The sequence below is a fragment of the Neovison vison genome, chromosome 10, assembly GCF_020171115.1.
Source record: "Neovison vison isolate M4711 chromosome 10, ASM_NN_V1, whole genome shotgun sequence".
NCBI classification, from domain to species: Eukaryota; Metazoa; Chordata; class Mammalia; order Carnivora; family Mustelidae; genus Neogale; species Neogale vison.
The window spans coordinates 1,222,701-1,242,136 of NC_058100.1; the positions used below are offsets into that span (position 1 = coordinate 1,222,701).

At 65.8% G+C, this 19,436-nt stretch overlaps 2 protein-coding genes across 5 annotated transcripts; both read left to right on the forward strand.

Annotated features, from left to right (window-relative positions):
* Positions 1 to 20: 20 nt before the first annotated feature.
* ADAM15 (ADAM metallopeptidase domain 15) lies at positions 21 to 9,777 on the forward strand. 4 transcript variants are annotated; one of them, XM_044266458.1, is made up of 23 exons: positions 21 to 153; positions 1,157 to 1,362; positions 1,982 to 2,058; positions 2,412 to 2,490; positions 2,625 to 2,701; positions 2,792 to 2,990; positions 4,044 to 4,109; positions 4,191 to 4,259; positions 4,335 to 4,504; positions 4,617 to 4,701; positions 4,999 to 5,147; positions 5,238 to 5,412; positions 5,570 to 5,662; positions 5,792 to 6,096; positions 6,173 to 6,374; positions 6,606 to 6,683; positions 7,061 to 7,133; positions 7,293 to 7,431; positions 7,783 to 7,852; positions 8,470 to 8,541; positions 8,928 to 8,999; positions 9,247 to 9,365; positions 9,459 to 9,777. In XM_044266458.1, the coding sequence occupies exons 1-23, from the start codon at positions 75 to 77 to the stop codon at positions 9,499 to 9,501; spliced, it is 2,697 nt and encodes an 898-aa protein (XP_044122393.1). In that variant the 5' UTR covers positions 21 to 74; the 3' UTR covers positions 9,502 to 9,777. The 4 variants fall into 4 exon arrangements, with proteins under 4 accessions (XP_044122393.1, XP_044122395.1, XP_044122394.1 ...); XM_044266460.1 differs by having other exon boundaries at positions 1,265 to 1,362; XM_044266459.1 differs by lacking the exon at positions 8,470 to 8,541.
* A 1,061-nt stretch (positions 9,778 to 10,838) lies between these two features.
* On the forward strand, positions 10,839 to 14,686 carry EFNA4 (ephrin A4). The gene is made up of 4 exons (XM_044266479.1): positions 10,839 to 11,030; positions 12,971 to 13,266; positions 13,629 to 13,697; positions 14,011 to 14,686. Exons 1-4 carry the CDS (start codon positions 10,918 to 10,920, stop codon positions 14,145 to 14,147), a joined length of 615 nt encoding a protein of 204 aa, XP_044122414.1. The 5' UTR covers positions 10,839 to 10,917; the 3' UTR covers positions 14,148 to 14,686.
* Positions 14,687 to 19,436: the final 4,750 nt, after the last annotated feature.

Genomic DNA, 19,436 nt, shown 5'->3' on the forward strand with positions numbered 1-19,436 from the left:
CAGACCCGGCGGCCGGGGCTCCTCGGCGCGCGGCCCAGCACCTGCTGCCCTCGGCCGGCCGGGGCGCCGCTGCCATGCGGCTGGCGCTGCTCTGGGCCCTGGGGCTCCTGGGCGCTGGCAGCCCTCTGTCCTCCCGGCCGCTCCCCGATGTCGGTGAGTGCCCGGCCCGCCGTGGGCGGGGGCGACGGAATGGGAGGTCGGGAGGCCCTGGGTTCGGCTGGAGACTGGCGGAGACCCCGGAGCGGAGGGCGGCCCGCCCTCTCTGCTGTCCGGGCCTGAGCGCCCTGCGACTGGGCGACTGGGTCGGGGAGTGGAGAGAGCAGGAGGGGGATGCGGGGCCCCTGCTGCGCGGTCATCCTCTGCTCAGTCCCCGCGGACACTTCCAGGCTCCGGTGCCCGGCACCGAAGGCTCTGGCCCAGCGCCCCCTCGGGATGGTGGGACCGGGTCGTGGCTCCCCAGGACTGACGTCTTCGCTCCTCTGGGGCCTAGCGGGCCATTGCACCCGGTGCCAGAGCGCCGAGTCGGGGAGAGGATTCTTCCTGGGCGCCCATCCCTGGGCCTGAGCGGCCAACGCACCCCTCACTCGGATGCTGATGCCACCAGAAACCCGGCGGAGCGAGCGGGCGGGAGTGCGGGAGGAGCCAGGGGAGGGGAGACTTGGCCGGGAAAGAGGCTGACACCAACTCCTCCTCGGGACTTTCACTTCCCGTCGCTGTCTCGGGCCAGGGGCTGGGAGGGCAGGCGCGGTGGGCTGGCCGGAGGAGAGAGAGGGCCATTGTGGGGACGGGGGTGCTCGGGGAGGAGGCTGGGCTGTGGTGAGCGGGTGTGCCTGACCGTGGCGGGGTGTTTAGGGAGGGGTGTTCGCACTGCGCACCCAGAAATGGGCGTTCCCGACAGCTCCGCTGTGAGGACAGGGGAGGGCAAGTGGGCACCGGGCCACAAGGCTTTGCCCAGGCCTGAGTGGGGGCGTTCCTAGGGGGGGGATTGCGAGGGACTAGGAAAGGGGGCTCCCCCGAGAACCTGAGATTGGTCTGGGGGGGTGAGGGAGGGGCCGCAGGAAGGCTGTGCAAGGTGGGGTGCTGGGATGAAAGTTGGGAGCCAAAGCGAAGACCCTTCCCTTCAGAATTCTCCTTTAAGTCCCAGCATGCAATGCAGGAGTCCTTCAAGCCGAGAAGGGCCTGGATGCCCAGGGGGCACCTGCTGTGCCCAGCGCTGGTGTGGCCTCTCTCAGCATCCCCTCGGGGTGTCCTGGGGGCCCTGCAGGTGACATTGAGAAGCAGCAGGCAAGGCCAGAGAGAGCCCTGGGCGGACCCTTGGAGCCCCGGATCCCTCCAGACACCCCCACACTCAGCCTTGCAGAGGTGAGCCTCCCTCTCCCCTCGAATGAAGACGTACACCCCCGTCACCCCACAGAACAAAGTGCGGCTGAGGACAGGTGTGAGGACCCCCCGGGCCGCCCCGGGACAGGCCACCCTCCTGCCGCACACCAGCACCTGGCTTCACCCATGCCCTCCACATCTGCCGCCACATCTGCCAGCCTCTGCCCCCACCCAGCCACCCGTCTCCGTGGGGACGTCCCAAGGCCAGGCTTGCCTTCTTGGCCTCATTCTGTCCGTTTTCTCCCCAGGGGAGTCGGGGGGGGCTCGGAGAAGGTCAGGGCCTCACCAAACACCCCCCTTCCCCAATTCCAGAGCTGAGTCAGAGGAAGGGCTGGGGCCCGTGCCGGGTCTTCCATGATGCTTCCTCTCTGGGCAGGAAGCCGAGAAGGGGCGGCTCAGATACCTTCCTTGACCTCCCCACACAACCCCCCAGAACAATGCCCCAAGCCGGGCAGGGCTTCCTGGCCCCTCCCTCGGGACGCCCCCACCCCCACCCATGATCTAATAGTTGGTGCTCTCTGAAGGACCTGAAGGCTTCTGGGTAGAGAGAATAGGAGTTTGGGGTAGGGCCGGGAGGTGACTGGCCCTGTATGGCCCACAGACCCAGCTGCCTGAGGCCTTGCAGATCCCGCTGGAACTGGATGGGGAGAAGCACGTTCTGGAGCTCCTACGGGACAGGTAAACACGCAGCACGACGTTACCGATGCGGGTAGCAGAGCCGGCCATACAGCACTTGAACTCATGACCCACCCTCGTGACAGCCCGCGGGGCAGGCACCTTTCAGTCCTGTCCTCACGTTATATATGCAGAAGCCAAGGCCCAGAGAGGCTAAGTAGTTTGCCCAAGGTCACACAGCTCAGATATGGTCAAAACCAGATTAGAACCCAATAGCCGGGCAGTTTGGGACCCAACCACGACACTCTGCTGCCTCTGGAACCCGGCTCCCCTCCACCGCTCTACCACGTCCAGGCCTCAGGCTGTTACCATGCCCACAGGAAGGCAACAGTCACCGCCCTGCTTTCTCTTCCCAGAGAGCTAGTCCCCGGCCGCCCGAGCCTGACGTGGTACCAGCCTGACGGGACCCGTGTGGTCGGTGTGGGCCACAGTCTGGTGAGTCCTGTGCCCTGTTTGTGGCCTGCAGGAGGAAGGCAGGGGCCCCCCAAGGGTGCCATCCCTAAAGGACAGCCTGTCATCACCAACAGGCCAGCCTCCTGGCCTTCAGCACCGCTGTCTCTCTGCTGTAGGGAAACTGCTGCTACCAGGGGGCCGTGAGGGGCCACGCGGGCTCCTGGGTCTCTGTCTGTACCTGCTCTGGGCTCAGGTACTGAGGGCACGTCCTGTGGGGGTGGGGGCAGTGAGGGTGCGCGAGGCCGGCAGTTGGGAGGCCTTCTGACTTGCTGGGTCTTCCCAGGGGTTTGGTGATCCTGTCCCCGGGGAGAAGCTACACCCTAGACCTGGAGCCCGGGGACCTTCGGGCGCCCCCGAGTATCTCCCGGATCCAAGACCTCTTTCTGCCAGGCCACACTTGTGCCATGAGCCGGCGAGTGCCCGCGCCCACGCAGGTCCCCCTGGAGCGGCCCTGGGGACAAAGCCACAGCCACACTCACCGGGTGAGGATAATCTGCTGGGCTCGCGGGGACCAGACCCCAGACCCTCAGAGCCCTGTGTTTCCAGGACCTCCTAGGCAGCCACAATCCACACCCCTGTGTGAACATAATCCTTTCCTCTTCCCAGCAATGCTGGGAGGTATGGGCTAGATCTGTGGCTCTGCTGGAGGGAGAAAACAAGCCTGGAGAGGTTAGTGACTTGCCCAGGGTCATTCCACTATGAGTGATAGAGCCGCCATTCACATGCCGGTCCTTGCCCCAAACTTCCTCCCCCAGTCTTGAGATCCCCGAGGCAGGGACTCTCACTCAGCCACAGACAATACAGTTACCAGCCATGGAGCAACATGAATTCGATCTCCTGATTTATAAAACGGGGACAACAGGGGCGCCTGGGGGGTTCAGTCAGGGAAGTGTCTGCCTTTGGCTCAGGTCCTGATCTGAAGGTCCTGGGATCGAGCCCTGGCGGGGAGCCTGCTTCTCCCTCTCCCTCTGTCCCTTCCCCTGCTTGTGCTCTCTTGCTCTCTGTCTCTGTCTCCAATAAATAAAATCTCATAAAAAAAAAAAAACAAACCAACCACCACCCAGGGATAATAAAACGACTCACCTCTCAGGGTTAGGGTTAGGGTTAGCTGAATTATCTGTCCTGCGCACAGTGCTTGGAACCGGGCCTGGGGCCTGACGCATGCAGGACAGCGTCGCCTGTGATTTATTTTTTTATTTTTTAATAATCTCTACAGCCACTTTGGGGCTCGAACTCATGACCCTGAGACCAAGAGTCACAGGTTCCACTAAGTTAGCCAGGCGCCCCTCTTATTTTCTTTTGAATTTGGAAAAGGCACTGAATGTGGAGCCAGAAAAGCAAGGCTCTGCTCCCAGCTGCGTGACCTCCTGGTGGGTCCACCTCGGGCGCGTCCCCGGCCTTGCAGGCATCCCGTGGTGCATCCGTGAAATGGGCTATTTGCTCTCCTCCATTCGGCCCCCCAGGGTGGGAGCGGGCCCTGTGGGCTGCTGGCCGAGGGCCGCGGTGAGCCCACTGCCCCCCCTTCTTGCCCACAGCGGAGGCGGGACGTGCTGACAGAGACCAAGACCATCGAGCTGGTGATCGTGGCCGATCATTCGGAGGTAAGCGCGGGACCCCTGCACGCCCTCCCCACCCCTCCGCCACCTGCTGTGGCTTTTCCTGCTCACGTCTCTGGCCTCCAGGTCCAGAGGTACCCAGACCCCCAGCACCTGCTGGACCGCATGCTGAAAGTGACCCTCCTCCTGGACACCGTGAGTGCTGGGCGAGGCTGCACCCTTGGGCCCTCTGGCCGTCGGAGCCCCTCTCCTGAGCCCCGGGTCTTTCAGTTCTTCCGGCCCCTGAACGTGCGGGTGGCACTCGTGGGCCTGGAGGCCTGGACCCAGCGCGACCTGGTGGAGATAAGCCGGGACCCGGGGCTCACGCTACACAGGTTCCTCCGATGGCGCGGGAGGGACCTGCTCCCTCGTCTGCCCCACGACAGTGCCCAGCTGGTGACGTAAGCCCCCGCGGGCCCTGCCCTGGCTGGTGTCACACCCCACTCCCGTCTGAGGCCCTGAGGCTCCAGCCCCCTGGCCTTGGGCCTGACCTCTGACCTCATGACCCCACAGCGCTGCTTCGTTCTCCGGGCCCACGGTGGGCATGGCCGTTCAGAACTCCATCTGTTCTCCTGCCTTCTCGGGGGGGGTGAACATGGTGAGCGTCCTCAGGTCACCTCCCCACTTCCAAGTCAGGGCCACCCAGTTAGGGGGCCACGGAGTCACTGAAGCCCCTACAGAGTGGCCAACCCCAGAGCTGGAGGCATGGGGGCAGGGCTGGATGATGTGGCCACTGCTGTGGTGGCCCCCCTCCCGTGGCACCCCCACCTGTGGCCCCCTCCCATGGCCAGCAGGTGAGGAGCGAGGCAGTGCTGAGGGCCCCAAGGGCAGATGAGGAGAGAACAGGAGCACTCCGGCTGCTGCTGGACCTGGGGTATCCCCTCCCCAACGCCAGGACCACTCCGCCAGCGTCCTGGGGGTCGCCTCCTCTATAGCGCACGAGTTGGGCCACAGCCTGGGCCTGGACCACGACTTGCCGGGGAGCAGCTGCCCCTGCCCAGGGCCGGCCCCTGCCAAGAGCTGCATCATGGAGGCCTCCACGGAGTGAGTCCCTGCAGCCGTGGGGGCGGGGCGGGGGAGGGGCAGGGCCCGAGGCCCCCCTGCAGCCCCCACCTTTCTTGCCACCCTCCCCAGCTTCCTGCCAGGCCTGAACTTCAGCAACTGCAGCCGGCAGGCCCTGGAAAAAGCCCTTCTGGAAGGGATGGGCAGCTGCCTCCTGGAACGGCTGCCCGGCCTGCCCTCTCTGGCCACCGTCTGCGGGAACAAGCTCGTGGAGCCCGGCGAACAGTGTGACTGCGGCTTCCCGGATGTGAGCGCCTCCCCCAAAGCCTGAGCCCCCGCCCCGGCTCGCCGCCCCGCTGTCCCCTCTCCGCGGGGACAAGGTGTCAGCTGCAACTCGCGTGTGTCCTCCGAGGGCGGGGTGGGCTCCGGCCCGGTCCGCTCTGACGGTGGTTCCGCCGCCTCAGGACTGCAGCGACCCCTGCTGTGACCACTTCACCTGCCAGCTGAGGCCCGGGGCACAGTGTGCATCCGATGGGCTCTGCTGCCACAACTGCCAGGTAGGCGCAGACGGACCCGCCCTCCACCCACAGCCCACCTGCCCGGGGTCGGGGTGGAAAGGGGGTCCCGGCTCCCGGGGGCCTGGTGGGACCCACCGGCAGCCACACGCACATCCCTTGCCCCTGCAGCTGCGGCCGGCTGGCTGGCAGTGCCGCCCTACCAGAGGGGACTGTGACTTACCGGAGTTCTGCGCGGGAGACAGTGCCCAGTGCCCTCCCGATGCCAGCCTGGGAGACGGCGAGCCGTGTGCAGTGGGCGAGGCTGTGTGTGTGCAGGGCCGTTGTACCTCCTATGCCCAGCAGTGCCAGGCTCTCTGGGGACCCGGGGCCCAGCCCGCCCCGCCGCCTTGCCTCCTTGCTGCCAATACTCGGGGGGACGCCTTCGGGAGCTGTGGGCGCAGCGCTAATGGCAGCTACATGTCCTGCGCCCCAAAGTAAGTGAGGCCTCTGGGTTCCCCTCTGGGGGCGGGGGAGCCTTGGCCTGACCCGGTACCCTCTGCCCTCCCTCAGAGACGCCGTCTGCGGGCAGCTCCAGTGCCAGGGGGGGCGGGCCCGGCCTCTGCTGGGCACCACTCGGGATCTGCGCTGGGAGGTGCTGGAAGGCAGCGGTACCCAGCCCAGTGTGAACTGCCGCTGGGTGCACCTGGACCTGGGTGACGACGTGGCCCAGCCCCTCCTGAGTCTGCCCGGCACCGCCTGCGGGCCTGGCCTGGTGAGCGGTCCGTTGGGCGCGGCCAGAGGGGAGGGTCTATACGAGCCGTGCCCAGACCCCGGGGCCCGCCTGTGGGGGAGGCACGGACTCTCGGGGGTCAGACGCAGGCTGCCGACCGGGCGGCGGCCTGTCCTGCCGCCAGCCTCGGTATCTCGGTCTGTAAGAGTAAGTGTGGCCTCTCAGGGCTGGCAGAGGTTCTGACCTTGGCTTTCCCACTGCACCCCTGGGCAGGTGTGCATGGACGGCCAATGCCAGCCCGTGGATGTCCTGCGAACCCAGGAATGTTGGGGCAAATGCCACGGACACGGGGTGAGCGGGCACAACAGGCACGGAAGGGGGCAGACGGTGCCAGGCTTGGCACACACACCCCTAATCCGTCCTGCTTCCTCCCAGCTGTGCAACCTGAGGCCCGTTACTAACCCCTTTGAGCTCAGTTCCCTCGGCCACCCAGTGGGGCGTCCTGGGGTGCGGCAGATGATTGTGAGAGGGTCTAGCCCAGTGCCCGGTGAAGGCGCTGGCGGCGGGTTTGAGGTCATGTCCTCGAGCAAGGCCACAGGCTTCCTGTCTGGCCCCGTCAGCCGGCATTCCTTCCAACCTCAGACAGAGAAGAGACCCTGAAAGGCTAGGGACAGGGAAACATGGCCTCAGCGCGTAGGGTTCCTCATTGCTCAACCTCTGCCCCCCAGGTCTGTGGCAGCAGAGGACACTGCCACTGTGAGGAGGGCTGGGCTCCCCCAGACTGTGCCAACCGCATCAGAGGTAGCGGGGGGCGGCGGGCCGGGCCGCGAGGAGGGCAGCGTGGCTTACCCTTCACCGGCGCCCCTTCTCTGACCCCTTCCGGTCCTCTGAGCGCCCCACCTTCGTCCCCCCCACCCCTTCTTCGCCCGGCCCGCACTCACACCGGCCCTCGCCCCGCAGCAACCAGCGCCCTGACCACGGGGCTGCCTCTCGGCCTCCTGCTGTTGGCGGTCCTGACGCTGCTGGGGGCCAGCTACCGGCACCGCGCCCGCCTGCGACAGCGGCTGTGTCAGCTCAAAGGACCCAGCTGCCAGTACAGGTACCGGCCTCCCTGACCCCAGGCCCTCCGCAGCGCCTGGCGCCGGGCCCTGACCCCTGGTGTGCGCACCTCGCTCCCCCTGTGGGCCCCGGGACACCTCCCCTCGCACCCAGACCCACCCGGAGGGCAGCGGGAGGCCGGGTCCATGTCTGCCCAGCAGCCCTGTGTCGAGTAGATGGGGCGCTCCCCCAGGCTCATGAGCTGCCTCCCCAACTTCTGACTGGGCCTCAGCTCCCCTCAAACTGCTCTGCCCAGGCCTGCCAAGGGTCAGCCCCACTCAAGGGCCACGTGGGGAGGGAGAGCGGGGTCTGAGTCTGGGCCCTCTCCCTCCTTGCCTTTCTCCGTGTTCAGGGCAGCCCAGTCTGGTCCCCCCGAATGCCCAGAGCCCCCGCAGAGGGTCCTGCTGATGCCAGGGGCCAAGGTAAGTATGGACGCCAGAGGAGAGCGGCCCCACCTCCCCAGGCACCCAGCGTGGACCCTGGGGTGGGGGTATGGAAGGCCCTAGACTCAGAGAAAGGCTCCTCTTGCCCGAGAGTCCGTCACTGGAGCCAGAGCCAGCCTTCCCTCGCACTCCCCCAGCTGCAGGCCTAGCAGCGTTAGCGGGGAGGGACAGTCACCTAGAGGAGGGGCTGCTGAGCTTTCTGAGCTGTGGCCATGTTGGTGGCCATGAGAGGTGGGTTCCTGGTGCTCCCAGAAGGGGACCCTGGAGGACAACGGGGGTGGTGCCCAGAAACAGCCTCAAGGGGCCACCACCCGATGAGGCCTCGGTCAGCACGTGTGGCAGGGCCAGCGAGTGCCCCGTGAGCCCCTGGAGCTGATGACCGGGGTGCGGGCGCAGGTGACCCGCATGCTCCCCCCACCACTCCTCACCCCTTCTCTGTGCCTGCAACTGAGTAACCGCTTGCGCGCACAGCCCCGCCCCCGGCCCCGCCCCGGCTGCCCCTCCCCGCACTAACTGCTCTCTGCCCGCACCTGTCTCTGTGCTCCCGCCGCCCCCCACCCGGTCCCGCCTGTCTGCCCCTCCCGCTCTCTCGGCAGCCTAGTGTTCTTGGCTTCCCGGCACCCCCTTCCAGGCCGCTGCCTCCTGACCCTGTGCCCAAGAGACTCCAGGTAAATCCAGACCAGGCCCCGCCCTGGCCCAGTGGAGGTGGGAGGCTTGGTGCCCCGTTGCAGTCCTCACCCCTGTTCCCTGCCGGTGGCGCTCTTCGGTCAGGGCTGGGGTGCCCCTCGGCCTCCTGACACTCTGAGCCCCGCCCTGCGGCAGCAAAGGGTGAGCCTCCTGCCTTGGTTTCTACCACCACCTGCTGGTCAGTGGCAGGACTGCAGCCGGCCAGGGACGCCACTGTGACACCCCCCCACTTCTTGCGCTGCGCATGTCCCCATCCTCGCCTGCCCCCGGCTGACCTTGCATGTTGAACTGAACCCCCCGGAGAAAACACTGCACGCCCCTGTGCCCCCGGCTGTGCTCCCACAGCGCTGCCCCTCTCTCTGTCCAGGCTGAGCTGGCTGACCGGCCCAATCCCCCCACCCGCCCTCTGCCCGCTGACCCAGCGGTGAGGCGCCAGAAGGTAACAGTGTGGGGCGAGAAGGGCGCAGCCTCTCCCCCACCCAGGGTTGTGCTGCTAATAGTGAGATGGTGAGATGCCCCCTCTGAACCTGAGGGCCCGTACCCTGGTGTCCGTTAAAGGTGACAGGTTGGTTCGGAACAAAGGTGACCTCTGGGGCCAGCCCCACAGACTGGTGCTCCCCAGCAACAGGGGTGGGCAACACGACACCCCCTCCCAAGCGAGATCGCGTGTTCTCTCTCACTCTCAGGGGCCTGCCAAGCCCCCACCCCCGAGGAAGCCACTACCTGCCAACCCCCAGGGCCAGCGCCCTTCGGGTGACCTGCCCGGCCCAGGAGCTGGAGTCCCGCCCCTAGTGGTACCGTCCAGGTAGGCGAGGAGGGGTGCGGGGGACGCCTGCACAGCACCGGTGGTCTGGGGAAAGGGGACCTCTGAACTTTTTCTCGCTTTCCCGCACCCCAGGCCGGCGCCGCCGCCCCCAGCAGCGTCGTCGCTCTACCTCTGACCTCTGCTGAGGTTGCCCGCCACCCGGACTTAGGACTTCGAGAGGCAAACTGGCCCCTGGAGTCCCCCGCGAGGACGGAAGGAGCCAGAGGCTGGACACGGCGGAGCAGGCACCTGAAGACCCGGAGCACCCCCATGCGCCGCGGGGCAGCACGCTCGGGACCCGCGCGCGCAGCTGGAGCTGGGGCGGGAGGGAGCGGGCGCCGGACGGAGCCGACGGAGGCGCGCACAGCCTGTCCCTGTTCGGGTGCAATAAACGCGACGTCTGGGGAGCGCACTTGGACTTTGTCCACTCCGGGCGGGCCGCGTCGCCCCGCTGCGGTTCCAGGTGTGGCCGCCAGGAGGCGCTGCCGCCTCGGGCGAGGGTCCCAGGCCGCGTCCGCGCGTGTGCGCGCGGGATGCTCGCGGCCGGTTTCTGCCCCGTCCCGGACGACTGCGCAACCCAGTACCCCAGGGCGCTGTCAAACCCCGTGCCACCCCCCGGTCGCCAAGTCCTCGCCACCGTTTGCTCGGCCCCCAGAGGCGGCGCGCCCCCCCGCAGCCGGCCCAGCTGCCGGACGCGCCGTCCCCACCCTCCGGCCGGTGGCTGGGAAAGTGGATCCGGTTGGTGTTCTCGGAGCCCCGGAGCCGGGGCGGAGCGGGGCGGCGGCTCCCACGATCCCAAGGCCGTGCACCTGCCTCCTCCCCCTCCCCTGCCCCACCTTTGGGCTTGGGAACAAAGGTGCTTTGTACCGGCCGCAAACACCTCATCACTTCGACTTCGGGAATGGGGCCGCGTGGGCCCCCAGCCCGGGGAGAAGGTGCGGGGCGGAAAGGGGCAGGCGCCGGCCCCCAGGTGGGCACGAGCTCACCACTGAGGCTCCGTAAGGGGTGGGGGGATCCCAGAAGGCGATCTGTCCCTTCCACTCGCGCTATCCCTGGATGGGCAAAAGGGGCGATAAGCTAAGGTGGCGCGGGACGGGCTCCGAGGACCCTCGCCGCGCCGCACCTCTTCCTCTTTCTGGCCGAAGGCCGTGTGCCCCGGTTTCAATCTTCCAGTCTCAAGTAATAAGGCTTCCTGCCTGCCCGGTACTAGCGCGGACACGCAAGACGCGACCTCCCCCGAGACGGACTCCCAGACAGTGGACTGCTCCGCCCGTGCCGCCCCCTCGCGACGCGGGGCAGCCCCGGGGGAAGCGTGGCGAGCCTGACGTGCGCCTCGGCGCACAGAGGGTTAACAGGAGTCGGCTCCGAGTGGGGAGGCGGGGGCGCGCCCCCATTGGTGGAAAGTTACCGGGGGCGTGGCCTGCGAGTCTCGGCGCCCCACCCCCAGTTCCGCACCCCCCCCACCCCCCCACCTCCACTTTGTACCTTTCTCGCCGCGGCAGCGAAGCGGGCCGGGACCGGCCGGACCAGACCAGAGCGGACCCCGGGGGCGATGCGGCTGCTGCCCCTGCTGCGGACTGTCCTCTGGGCCGCGCTCCTCAGCTCCCCGCTGCGAGGGGGCTCCGGCCTCCGCCACGCCGTCTACTGGAACTCCAGTAACCCCAGGTAGTCGGGCCGAACCCGGCGACGGCGGCCCGGGCCTGCGCGCTCCCGCGCCGGGCGCGCGCCCCACTCTCGCTCTGTGCGCGGCGCCGCCTGCGCCCGGCCGCGCGCCGGGGCTCCTTTGTTTGAGCCGGCGGGGGAGGGGGAGGGGAGGGGCGAGGCGCGCCCGGGGCTCCCCCCGCCCGCACGTGTTGGGGGGCGGGCGGAGGACCCCAGCTCCGGAGGCGGGCGGTGGGATCTCGGAGCCGGGTGCCGGGGGGCCCCCAGGCCGGCGCTCCGAGCCCCGCCCCCTCGCTTCTCCCTTCTCGGCGGCTGTGTCCCCCCCCACCTCCGGCCCGAGCTGGGGCGGGCGTTCTGGAGAGCGAGGGAGGGGGCTTCGCTCCGGCGAAAGAGCGAGGTTTGCTCCCCTGCTGCCTTGGCCTCCTGCGCTCATTCACTATCTCTGCGTTCATCTCCGTCATTCTGGGCCCTTCTATTTCTGTCCAGTCTCGGCCCTGCCCTTCCAGCGGAATCACCTTCGGGCAAGTTGTTTGACTCCCTAACCTCAGTTATCTCATCTGTAAAATGGGCTAATAACACCTGGCACCCTGGGAAATCAGGCGGGCTGAGCGAGGTCACGTGTGCGAAAGGAGTGCAGGCTGTGCAGATACAAATTCTTCTTTCTTTCTCCCCAGCCTTTGAACCTCAGTATTTTTTGACTGTTTTCATTTTCCTCCCGTTCTCCCTGTCTGTCTGCTTTCTCCATCTGTTTGCCTTTCTGATTTTCTACTTGAGACAATCTGTGACTCTGTTCATTTGTTCACTCCCCAACAGTTGTTACGCAGGACGTGTGCTAGGATCCTGGCTACACACAGATGAGACCTCTGCTCCGGCCTCTGGGAGCCCAGAGACCCCCCGGGGAGGGCGGGTGTCAAGACCGGTCCTTGGGACGCCAGCACCACGTGATAAGAGCTATTGTCCTCCCAGTTCCAAAGCCCTCATCCTGTTCCAGACCAGTGCCTCTGAATCACTTGGAGAACTTGTTAGAAATGCAGCTTCCTAGCCCCCAACCCTGAGGTTTCTGGCTTGGCCATCCAGTCTGCAGATATCTGTTGAGCCTGTGAGCAGGACACTTGCCCAGGCGTGGAAGATGCTGTGCAACAAATCACAGGGAGGCCCCGCCTGGGTTCGGTCTATCCCAGATGAGCCCAGGAATCAGCATTTCTGACTAGCCCCCAGACACAGCTGGTCCTTAGACCACCCAATGACGGATAGTTAGAGGCCTTTCATCCCGTGTAGAGTGCTGTCCAGCAGCCTGCCCCGGGCCCTCTCTCCTGTCCCGGCCCCCACAGGCAGCTCCCAAGAGGTAGGAAAGGGAGTCCTGAGTGGGCCAAAAGTGAGCTGATATCTGGAGGGGCCTCCCCCCATCTACTCCCTACCCCCTTTCCTTCCTTCTAGCGTGGCCTTCTCGGTGTCGCACTGAGATCCAGAAGGCAGTCTTCCTCTCTCGGCCTGTCTGACGCAGATTCAGTTGCTGGCGGCCATCTCTGCGGCGGTGACTGTGCTGCGGGCCCAGATTTGTACCCCTCACCTCTGTGCCCCAGCGCCTTCCCGGCAGCCACACACCTGATACTCACCGAGTCCACGGGGCTGAGCCAGGCCCCGCGTTGGGCCCGGGGCTGGTGCGCGGGTCGCAGCTCCAGCCAGCACTTAGGCGCGCAGAGTGGCCGGCTCGGACTTGAGCCGCACGGTCATGGGCCCTGTGGTCAGTTTGGCCCCCGTCCCCTCTCCCACCTGTTTCCTGACTCTGTCTCTTGGGAGCTGTCAGGCCAAGAGACTCGGGCCTTGCCGAGCTGCTCCCTCCCCAGTGGCTGGGGGAGAGGCCAGCCCTGGCCCCTGGGACCCTCCTGGCCCCCGTGAGCGGTACCACGTGCCTTCGGCCCACGCTGGCCTTCTGCCCGCAGGCTTCTTGGAGGAGACGCCGTGGTGGAGCTGGACCTCAACGATTACCTAGACATCTTCTGCCCGCACTACGAGGGGCCAGGGCCCCCTGACGGCCCCGAGACCTTTGCTTTATACATGGTGGACCGCCCAGGCTATGAGGCCTGCCAGGCCCAGGGCCCCGGCGCCTTCAAGCGCTGGGAGTGCGCCCTCCCCTTTGCTCCCTTTGGCCCTGTTCGGTTCTCTGAGAAGATTCAGCGCTTTACACCCTTCTCCCTTGGCTTCGAGTTCCTGCCCGGAGAAACCTACTATTACATCTGTGAGTGAGGGGGGGCTCCCCGGCTGTCTGGGGGGCGGCGGGGGAGGAAGGGGGCGTCCTACCCCTGCCACAGGTCCAGGTGGAGAACCTGAGGTGGGGGGAAAGGAGGGGCCTGGGAGGGAAGGTGGGGGGACCCAAGTGTAATCCTGAGTAGGGGCCATCTAGGGGAGTGTGCAGAGAGGAGGAGAAAGCAAGAGGAGCCAGGGGCCATGATGGGGGCCCGGCCGAGGCCTGGCACCAGGGTGTGGCCCGAAAGGAAGGGGAGGCTTTCCAGGGAAGCAGAGAAGAGGAGTCGGAGGGGTCTGCGGCGAGGAAACCAGCCGGTGCTGACTTCTTCCTCTCGACCCCCCCCCCCAACCCAGCGGTTCCGGCTCCGGGCAGTTCTGGCAAGTGCTTGAGGCTCCAGGTGTCCGTCTGCTGCAGGGAGAGCAGTAAGTGGCTTGGGGTGCGGGGAGAAGACCTTCTGGCGGGTGTGGGGCCCTTGGAGTGAGGGAGGCCTCGGGGAGAGACTCGGAGCATCAGACCCTGAGGGGTCCAGGAGGGGCCTTTAGCTATGGCCTCTGCTCCCCCTGTATCTTTCTGGGAGCTTCCACTCCAGCCCTGTGTGCTGGGCCAAGAGAAGGGCATCTCCAGCGCGGTATCCTTCAAGGCCTCCGCCGAACCGGGCCGGGCGTGAAGAGTCCAGGGCAGGGCCCGAAGGGGCTGCTGAGGCGGGGGTCCCTCAGCGCCGCCCCTCCCTCACAGAGTCGGAGTCCGCCCACCCTGTCGGCAGCCCGGGAGAGAGCGGCACCTCAGGGTGGCAGGGAGGAGGTGCTCTCAGCCCCCTCTGTCTCCTGCTGCTGCTGCTGCTTCCGATTCTGCGTCTCCTGCGAGTTCTCTGAGCCAAGCAGACCCGTCCTGCTACACCCCTGCCGCTGCAGCATCACACCAGACAGACCAATGGAAGAGTGATGGGGAGGTCGGAGGGTTTGTGGTGACCCTTCCAGGGGCCGCGGCTCCTTCCCAAAGGCTGAAGAGTTGCCAAGGGGGTGCTGCACACGGCCCCGGGCGCCCTGGAGCCCCAAGCAGGACAAACGCGGGCTGTCTGTCAGCTGCTTTGACGTTCTCATCCTGTCCCCCCAGAAAGACTGGGATTTGGTGGGGCTGAATCCTTGAGTCTTTTGGGGCCAAAACCGAAGACCTGGGGACAGGTGGATTGCCAGATCAGGGCAAGGAGGAGGTCGTGGCCAGCCCGCCTGCCATCTGTGCCCAGCACCCTGGGGGCCTCTTCCCTGGGGCAGCGTTCTTCCCTCCCCAGGTGGTCACTCATTTGTCTTCTGTGAAGACGGACTTGCTGTGAGGTTGAATATCATGCCAGTTTGTATTTTTATAAGTGTCTGGACCAAGCCCTCAATAAACCACCTGACTTTCGGTTGCTGTCCCCCGGCCCCACCCTCTGGGTCCTTCCTTGACACCAGGACTCCCTGTGGCCTCTGCTCTGGCTTCACTTGGCCCGCCCTCCGTGCCAGCTGAGCCCAGGCCATCCACTCCAGGCCGCCGGGGGTGCCCCTCTGGGCACTGTGAGGTGGGTGCCAGCGGCATCTGTGGTGCTTGGACCCTCTCCCACCTCCTGAGCGGGCTTCCTGTGCCACCAAGGGGGCACAGGCTCCTGACAGCCCACCCACCTGGGGCACGGCCCAAGTCCGGTAGCACCAAGCAGGGCGCTGGGGCAAAAGCTGAGGCTTCTAGAGAGAGGGCTCCCGAGTTTCAGAATGCTCGGGTCCCTGAGCTGGGCATCCCTCCCCCTCCCCAAGGGCAGTCTGGGCTGCGCCTGGCCTAGAACTGGGAAGGTGGGGTCAGATCAAAGCCTCCTTCCCCAGCGGCTTCTTTGTTCTCCGCTTTTATAAGGAGGAGGGGGTGGGGCCGAGAAGGGAGGGCCCCCTTTGCTCTCAGCCCCACACTCTCTCCCACCTCTGGCAGGCGAGCCTCTGATCCCCCCCACCCCAAGCCCAACCTGAGCCCTCTTTCCGAACGGTGTCTTGGGTGGAGCCAGGGCGAGGGGGTGCCCCTTCCCCAGCAGCTGGGCTCCGCCCGCCCCGGTGCCCCGCAGCCTCCCCTGGCACCGAGCCGGCCCGCCTGGCACCGGGCCAGCGATCGATAGGTGGATGTTGTGATTAGCTCGGCCGGGCTGCGGCAGCGAGAGGCGGCGTGTGAACACGCGGGGGGCGGGCCGGGGCGGGGGGCGCGCGGGGGGGGGGGAGACTGACAGACGCCGGAACTCCGGGCCTCGCGGGCCCCTCCCCCACCCCTTCACACCCCGCTCCGACCCTGCTCGCCGGAGGGCTGGAGGGCGGCGCCGCGGGCGGGGCAGACGCCCGTCGCCCCCTCGCCCCATTCGAGGCCGCGTCCCGGGAACACCACGTCTGGGGGTGCACGTGCCTGCGGCTGGGCTCGTCCGCGCCCTCGGCATCGCCCCTGCCCCCCGCGCTGCTTAGCGCACGGGCGGGGGCGTCCGTGCTGGAGGAGGAGCTCCGGCCCGGCTTCAGGGCCTGGGTTCGAGTCGCATCTCTCCTGCCATCCAGGAGGGGGGGGTCAGTCTGTCGCCGCGGAAACGGGGCCCTGCAGGCTTCTGCACCATTCCCCTCCCCCAGCCGTCGGCGGGGCGCGCGGGGGCGACGGGCGACTAGCCCCAGCCCTCCACTGACGACGGTGCAGGTGTCACCCCGCGGCCAGCGGCCCCACACGTCCCTCGGCCCCCCAGCCGGTCGTCGCGCCCAGTGTGCGGAGCAGGCGGGGACGGGCCCGCGGAGGGGCCCTCGCCGGCCGCCCGCTCCCGGCAGGTGTCTGCGCGGACGCCTGGGCGGCTGGACTTTGGCGACCCGCCCGCCCGCCCTTTTCTCATGCCTGGCCCTGCGCGTTCAGCCCGGCCAACCCCGGGGCGCGCCCTGAAGAGGGCCAGGTCTGCTCCTCGGGGCCGAGGCAGGCTGAAGGTGCCGGGCGGCCTTCCGCGACTGGGCCCGACCCATGAGAAGGCCTCCAGGCGCGTTCCGGGGCGCGGTTCCAGGAGGCTGTGCAGGCCTATGAGTTTTGGGGCGGCACCGATCTCCCCTAAACTCAGCGGCGCTAGACGGCCCAGGGTGGGGCTCTCAATTCGCTGGGCCCGCCCTAGTCTCTCCCCAGCAGATGCGAAAACTGGTCATCTTTGCCTCACTCTGTCTGGTCGTCCCAAGAGCCTGGCAGACTGTGCGGGTGACCCGGGTCCTGCTCCACACTTTGCAGGGTTGCAAATCACCCTTTCCCTAGAAGCTAAACCCTGAAACTTTGGTCTTACTATGTGACCCCTCCCTCTTTTCTTCTCTTTCCTTCCTTTGCTTATTCATTCATTCATCAAATCGTGAGCTCCAGCTCGGCCTGCTCTCAGCAGGCTACCGCAGCTGGGGTTGTCGGGGTGGGGGGGTGGGGATTCCCAGCAGTGACGCACTTGGACAGGGCCGCTCAGGCTTCCAAACAGCCAGTTGAGTCCCCGGCCTGGGGCATGAGGTCATAATTGGTGATGCCCATTGGTTCAGGCCTGGAGGTGGGGAGGGGTCCCCATAGCAACCCGAAGGAAGGGTGCCACCCCAGTAACCTGGAGAGGAGAGTGGTCCTGCTTGAAGCTCCAGTGGCATCTGGGGGCGGGGGGGGGGGGGGGGGGGGGGGAGGCAGGTGGGGGTGGGGGTGGGGAAGCTGGGGTGGAGCTCAGTTTCCCAGGTCCCCACAGCCCTAGCCCAACCAAGCTCTTGTCATTCCCGAGGTCCTTTTCTCACTCCAAGTAATGGTCAGTGCCACTTACCCCAGGAAGGTTAGGGGAGGAGTCCTGGCAACAGCCTTGGGGTCCTGGGTGCCAAGCGGAATGCTAATTCTGACATCCTCCTGGTCTTCTGCATATCGTCTGCATCTCATTAGCATTCTCTTCATTTAAGGTCAAATTGAGCAGACATCTCCACATCCCCAGCCCTGTCGCTTGTCTGTATCCCGACTGTATCCTTTAGCAGCTCCGTAATTTAGCTCTCCTTTCCCCATTCCTTACCCCACCCCTCCTCTAGCCCCCAGTGTCTCCTCCAGTGGGAGGGGGCGCAGCCTTGCTGAAGCAGAAAGGAGAGGTCTGCCTCTCCCCCTGGATGTTTGTTGACAGATGGGGAGGGCTGGCCTGTACTGTCTAGAGATGAAATTGGCAAAGCACATGGTGGGGGGCGGTGCCCCGGGCGGGGTTGAGGGTCTCCAGGGCCAAATCACCCACATGCCTGGCAGGGTGCTGGAACCCAGCGATGCCTGCCCACCTGTCTGGTGCCAGGCCAGCTTCCTTCCTCCAATTAAATACTAATGAGGTGTCATTAACCCTTAGCTTGCCTGCCAGCCCTCAGGGGAAGCTCAGATTCTGTGGTCTCCCACTGCACCAAGAGGGAGGCCCTTTGAAGAAGCTGAGAGGTAGTGGGGCCCTAGGGGTGGGAGAAGCAAGGGTTGTCCTGTGTGCTTCAAGGGTCTCTAGACATGGGTGTCCCCCCTGCCCCGTCCGAGGGCACCTCTTTCTCTGTGTATCAATCCAACAATGATTTGAATCAGCTTACCTATTCCTCCTAACTCAACACCAGGCTGCCTGCTGCGTGCAGGGGTAAGCACTTGCATCAGACAAGGTCCTTTCCCCTAAGGAATCTGCAGATTACTCGGGAAGGCAGAGTGGCCAGCAAATGATCATAATGCCAAGTGCGAAGGCTACTCTAGAGCTATGTAGAAAGTTCTATGGGGGCACTGGCTGTCGGAGGAAACTTAAGCTTGAAGGACAAAGTTGAGGGCAGGGACCGTGCGCAGACCGGGTAGTGCCTGTGCGTGTGGCTCAGTGTGGGCCCGTGGTCGGGCTGTGTTTGCGCTCCCGTCTGTACGTATGTGTGAGTGGGCACGGCTGCTGTCTGGATCTCGCATTGTCTGGAGTCCCTTCTCCTGAACACACACTGTGGTTCTACTACAGATCAGTGTTTGCTGTGAGGCTCTGTGCAGATTAGCCTGGACCTGCCCAGCCCAGGGGAGGGGAGTAGAGAGAAGGGCTCTCTGGGAAGGGGTGGGCAGGCACTGGCTCCACTTGGGGGCCCAGACTCTTGGCTCCCCAGTTGGCAGCGGCTGGCCAAGGGAGGCAAAGGGCTGGGCCCCCGGCTATGGCAGGGTGTGCCCAAGCCATAGTCCCCTCTGGCCCCGGCTCCCCGGAGGAGACAATAAGGGGGTTTAGAGTCACCACTCCCCCCCAACTAGCCCCCTCCCCCAACCTGTTCTGTCTGCGGAGGAGCAGGCCAGCTCAGACCTGTCTGCTGGCTCTCTCCCGCAGGGAGCAGATCCCTTCCAGAGGACTCCGGAGGGCTGGGGAATGCCTACGAGGGAGGGGCCCACCTTGTATTCCACCCCCGCCCTTGGAGGCTCCCTGCAGCCTGGCTCCCACCCCCAACTCTAGGGAGCCACTTCTCTGGGTTTCTCCCAGACATAGCAATCGTGGCCAGGGAGCCTCTTAACCGTTAAGCAGAAGGTGGGGGCTAGAGTCCTGGCTCTGAGGCGGGGCGGGGTGGGGGTAGCTACTCAGACCTCTGCCCCGTCCCCTCTCCTTGAAGCCACTGGCTTGAAAGCTCAATCTTGGTGTCTTGGTGGCAGGAAAGGCAAGAGAGTCTGGATGCAGGCGGCGTGTTAGCGGTTAGGAGACTGCAGTGTGCGGAGGTCAGAGACCCCGCCGTCCACACTGTCAAGGATGGGGACTTACTGGTTGGGGCTGAAATTGCCCCTTCCCTGAGTCCATCGAACTGTTTCCTGCCCCATCCCACTCCCCAGGCAGCGGCTCTGGCCCGAGACAGCTGTATGGAGAAGCTTGGCGAGCAGGAAAAGGAATGGAAAAGCGAGTCCAGGGCTAGTCTCAGTGGGCAGACCTCAGGAGAGGACCCCTTCATAATAATGGTGTTGGGGACGCCCTGCTAGCTCTGCCAGGGGAGGCGGAGGTGGGGCATGTGAGTCTCATGGTTGTGAGTTCAAGCCCCATATGCTGGATGTGGAGATTACTCAAAAATAAAGTCTTTAAAAATAAATAAATAGGGGCGCCTGGGTGGCTCAGTGGGTTGAGCCTCTGCCTTTGGCTCGGGTCATGGTCTCGGGGTCCTGGGATCGAGGCCCGCATCGGG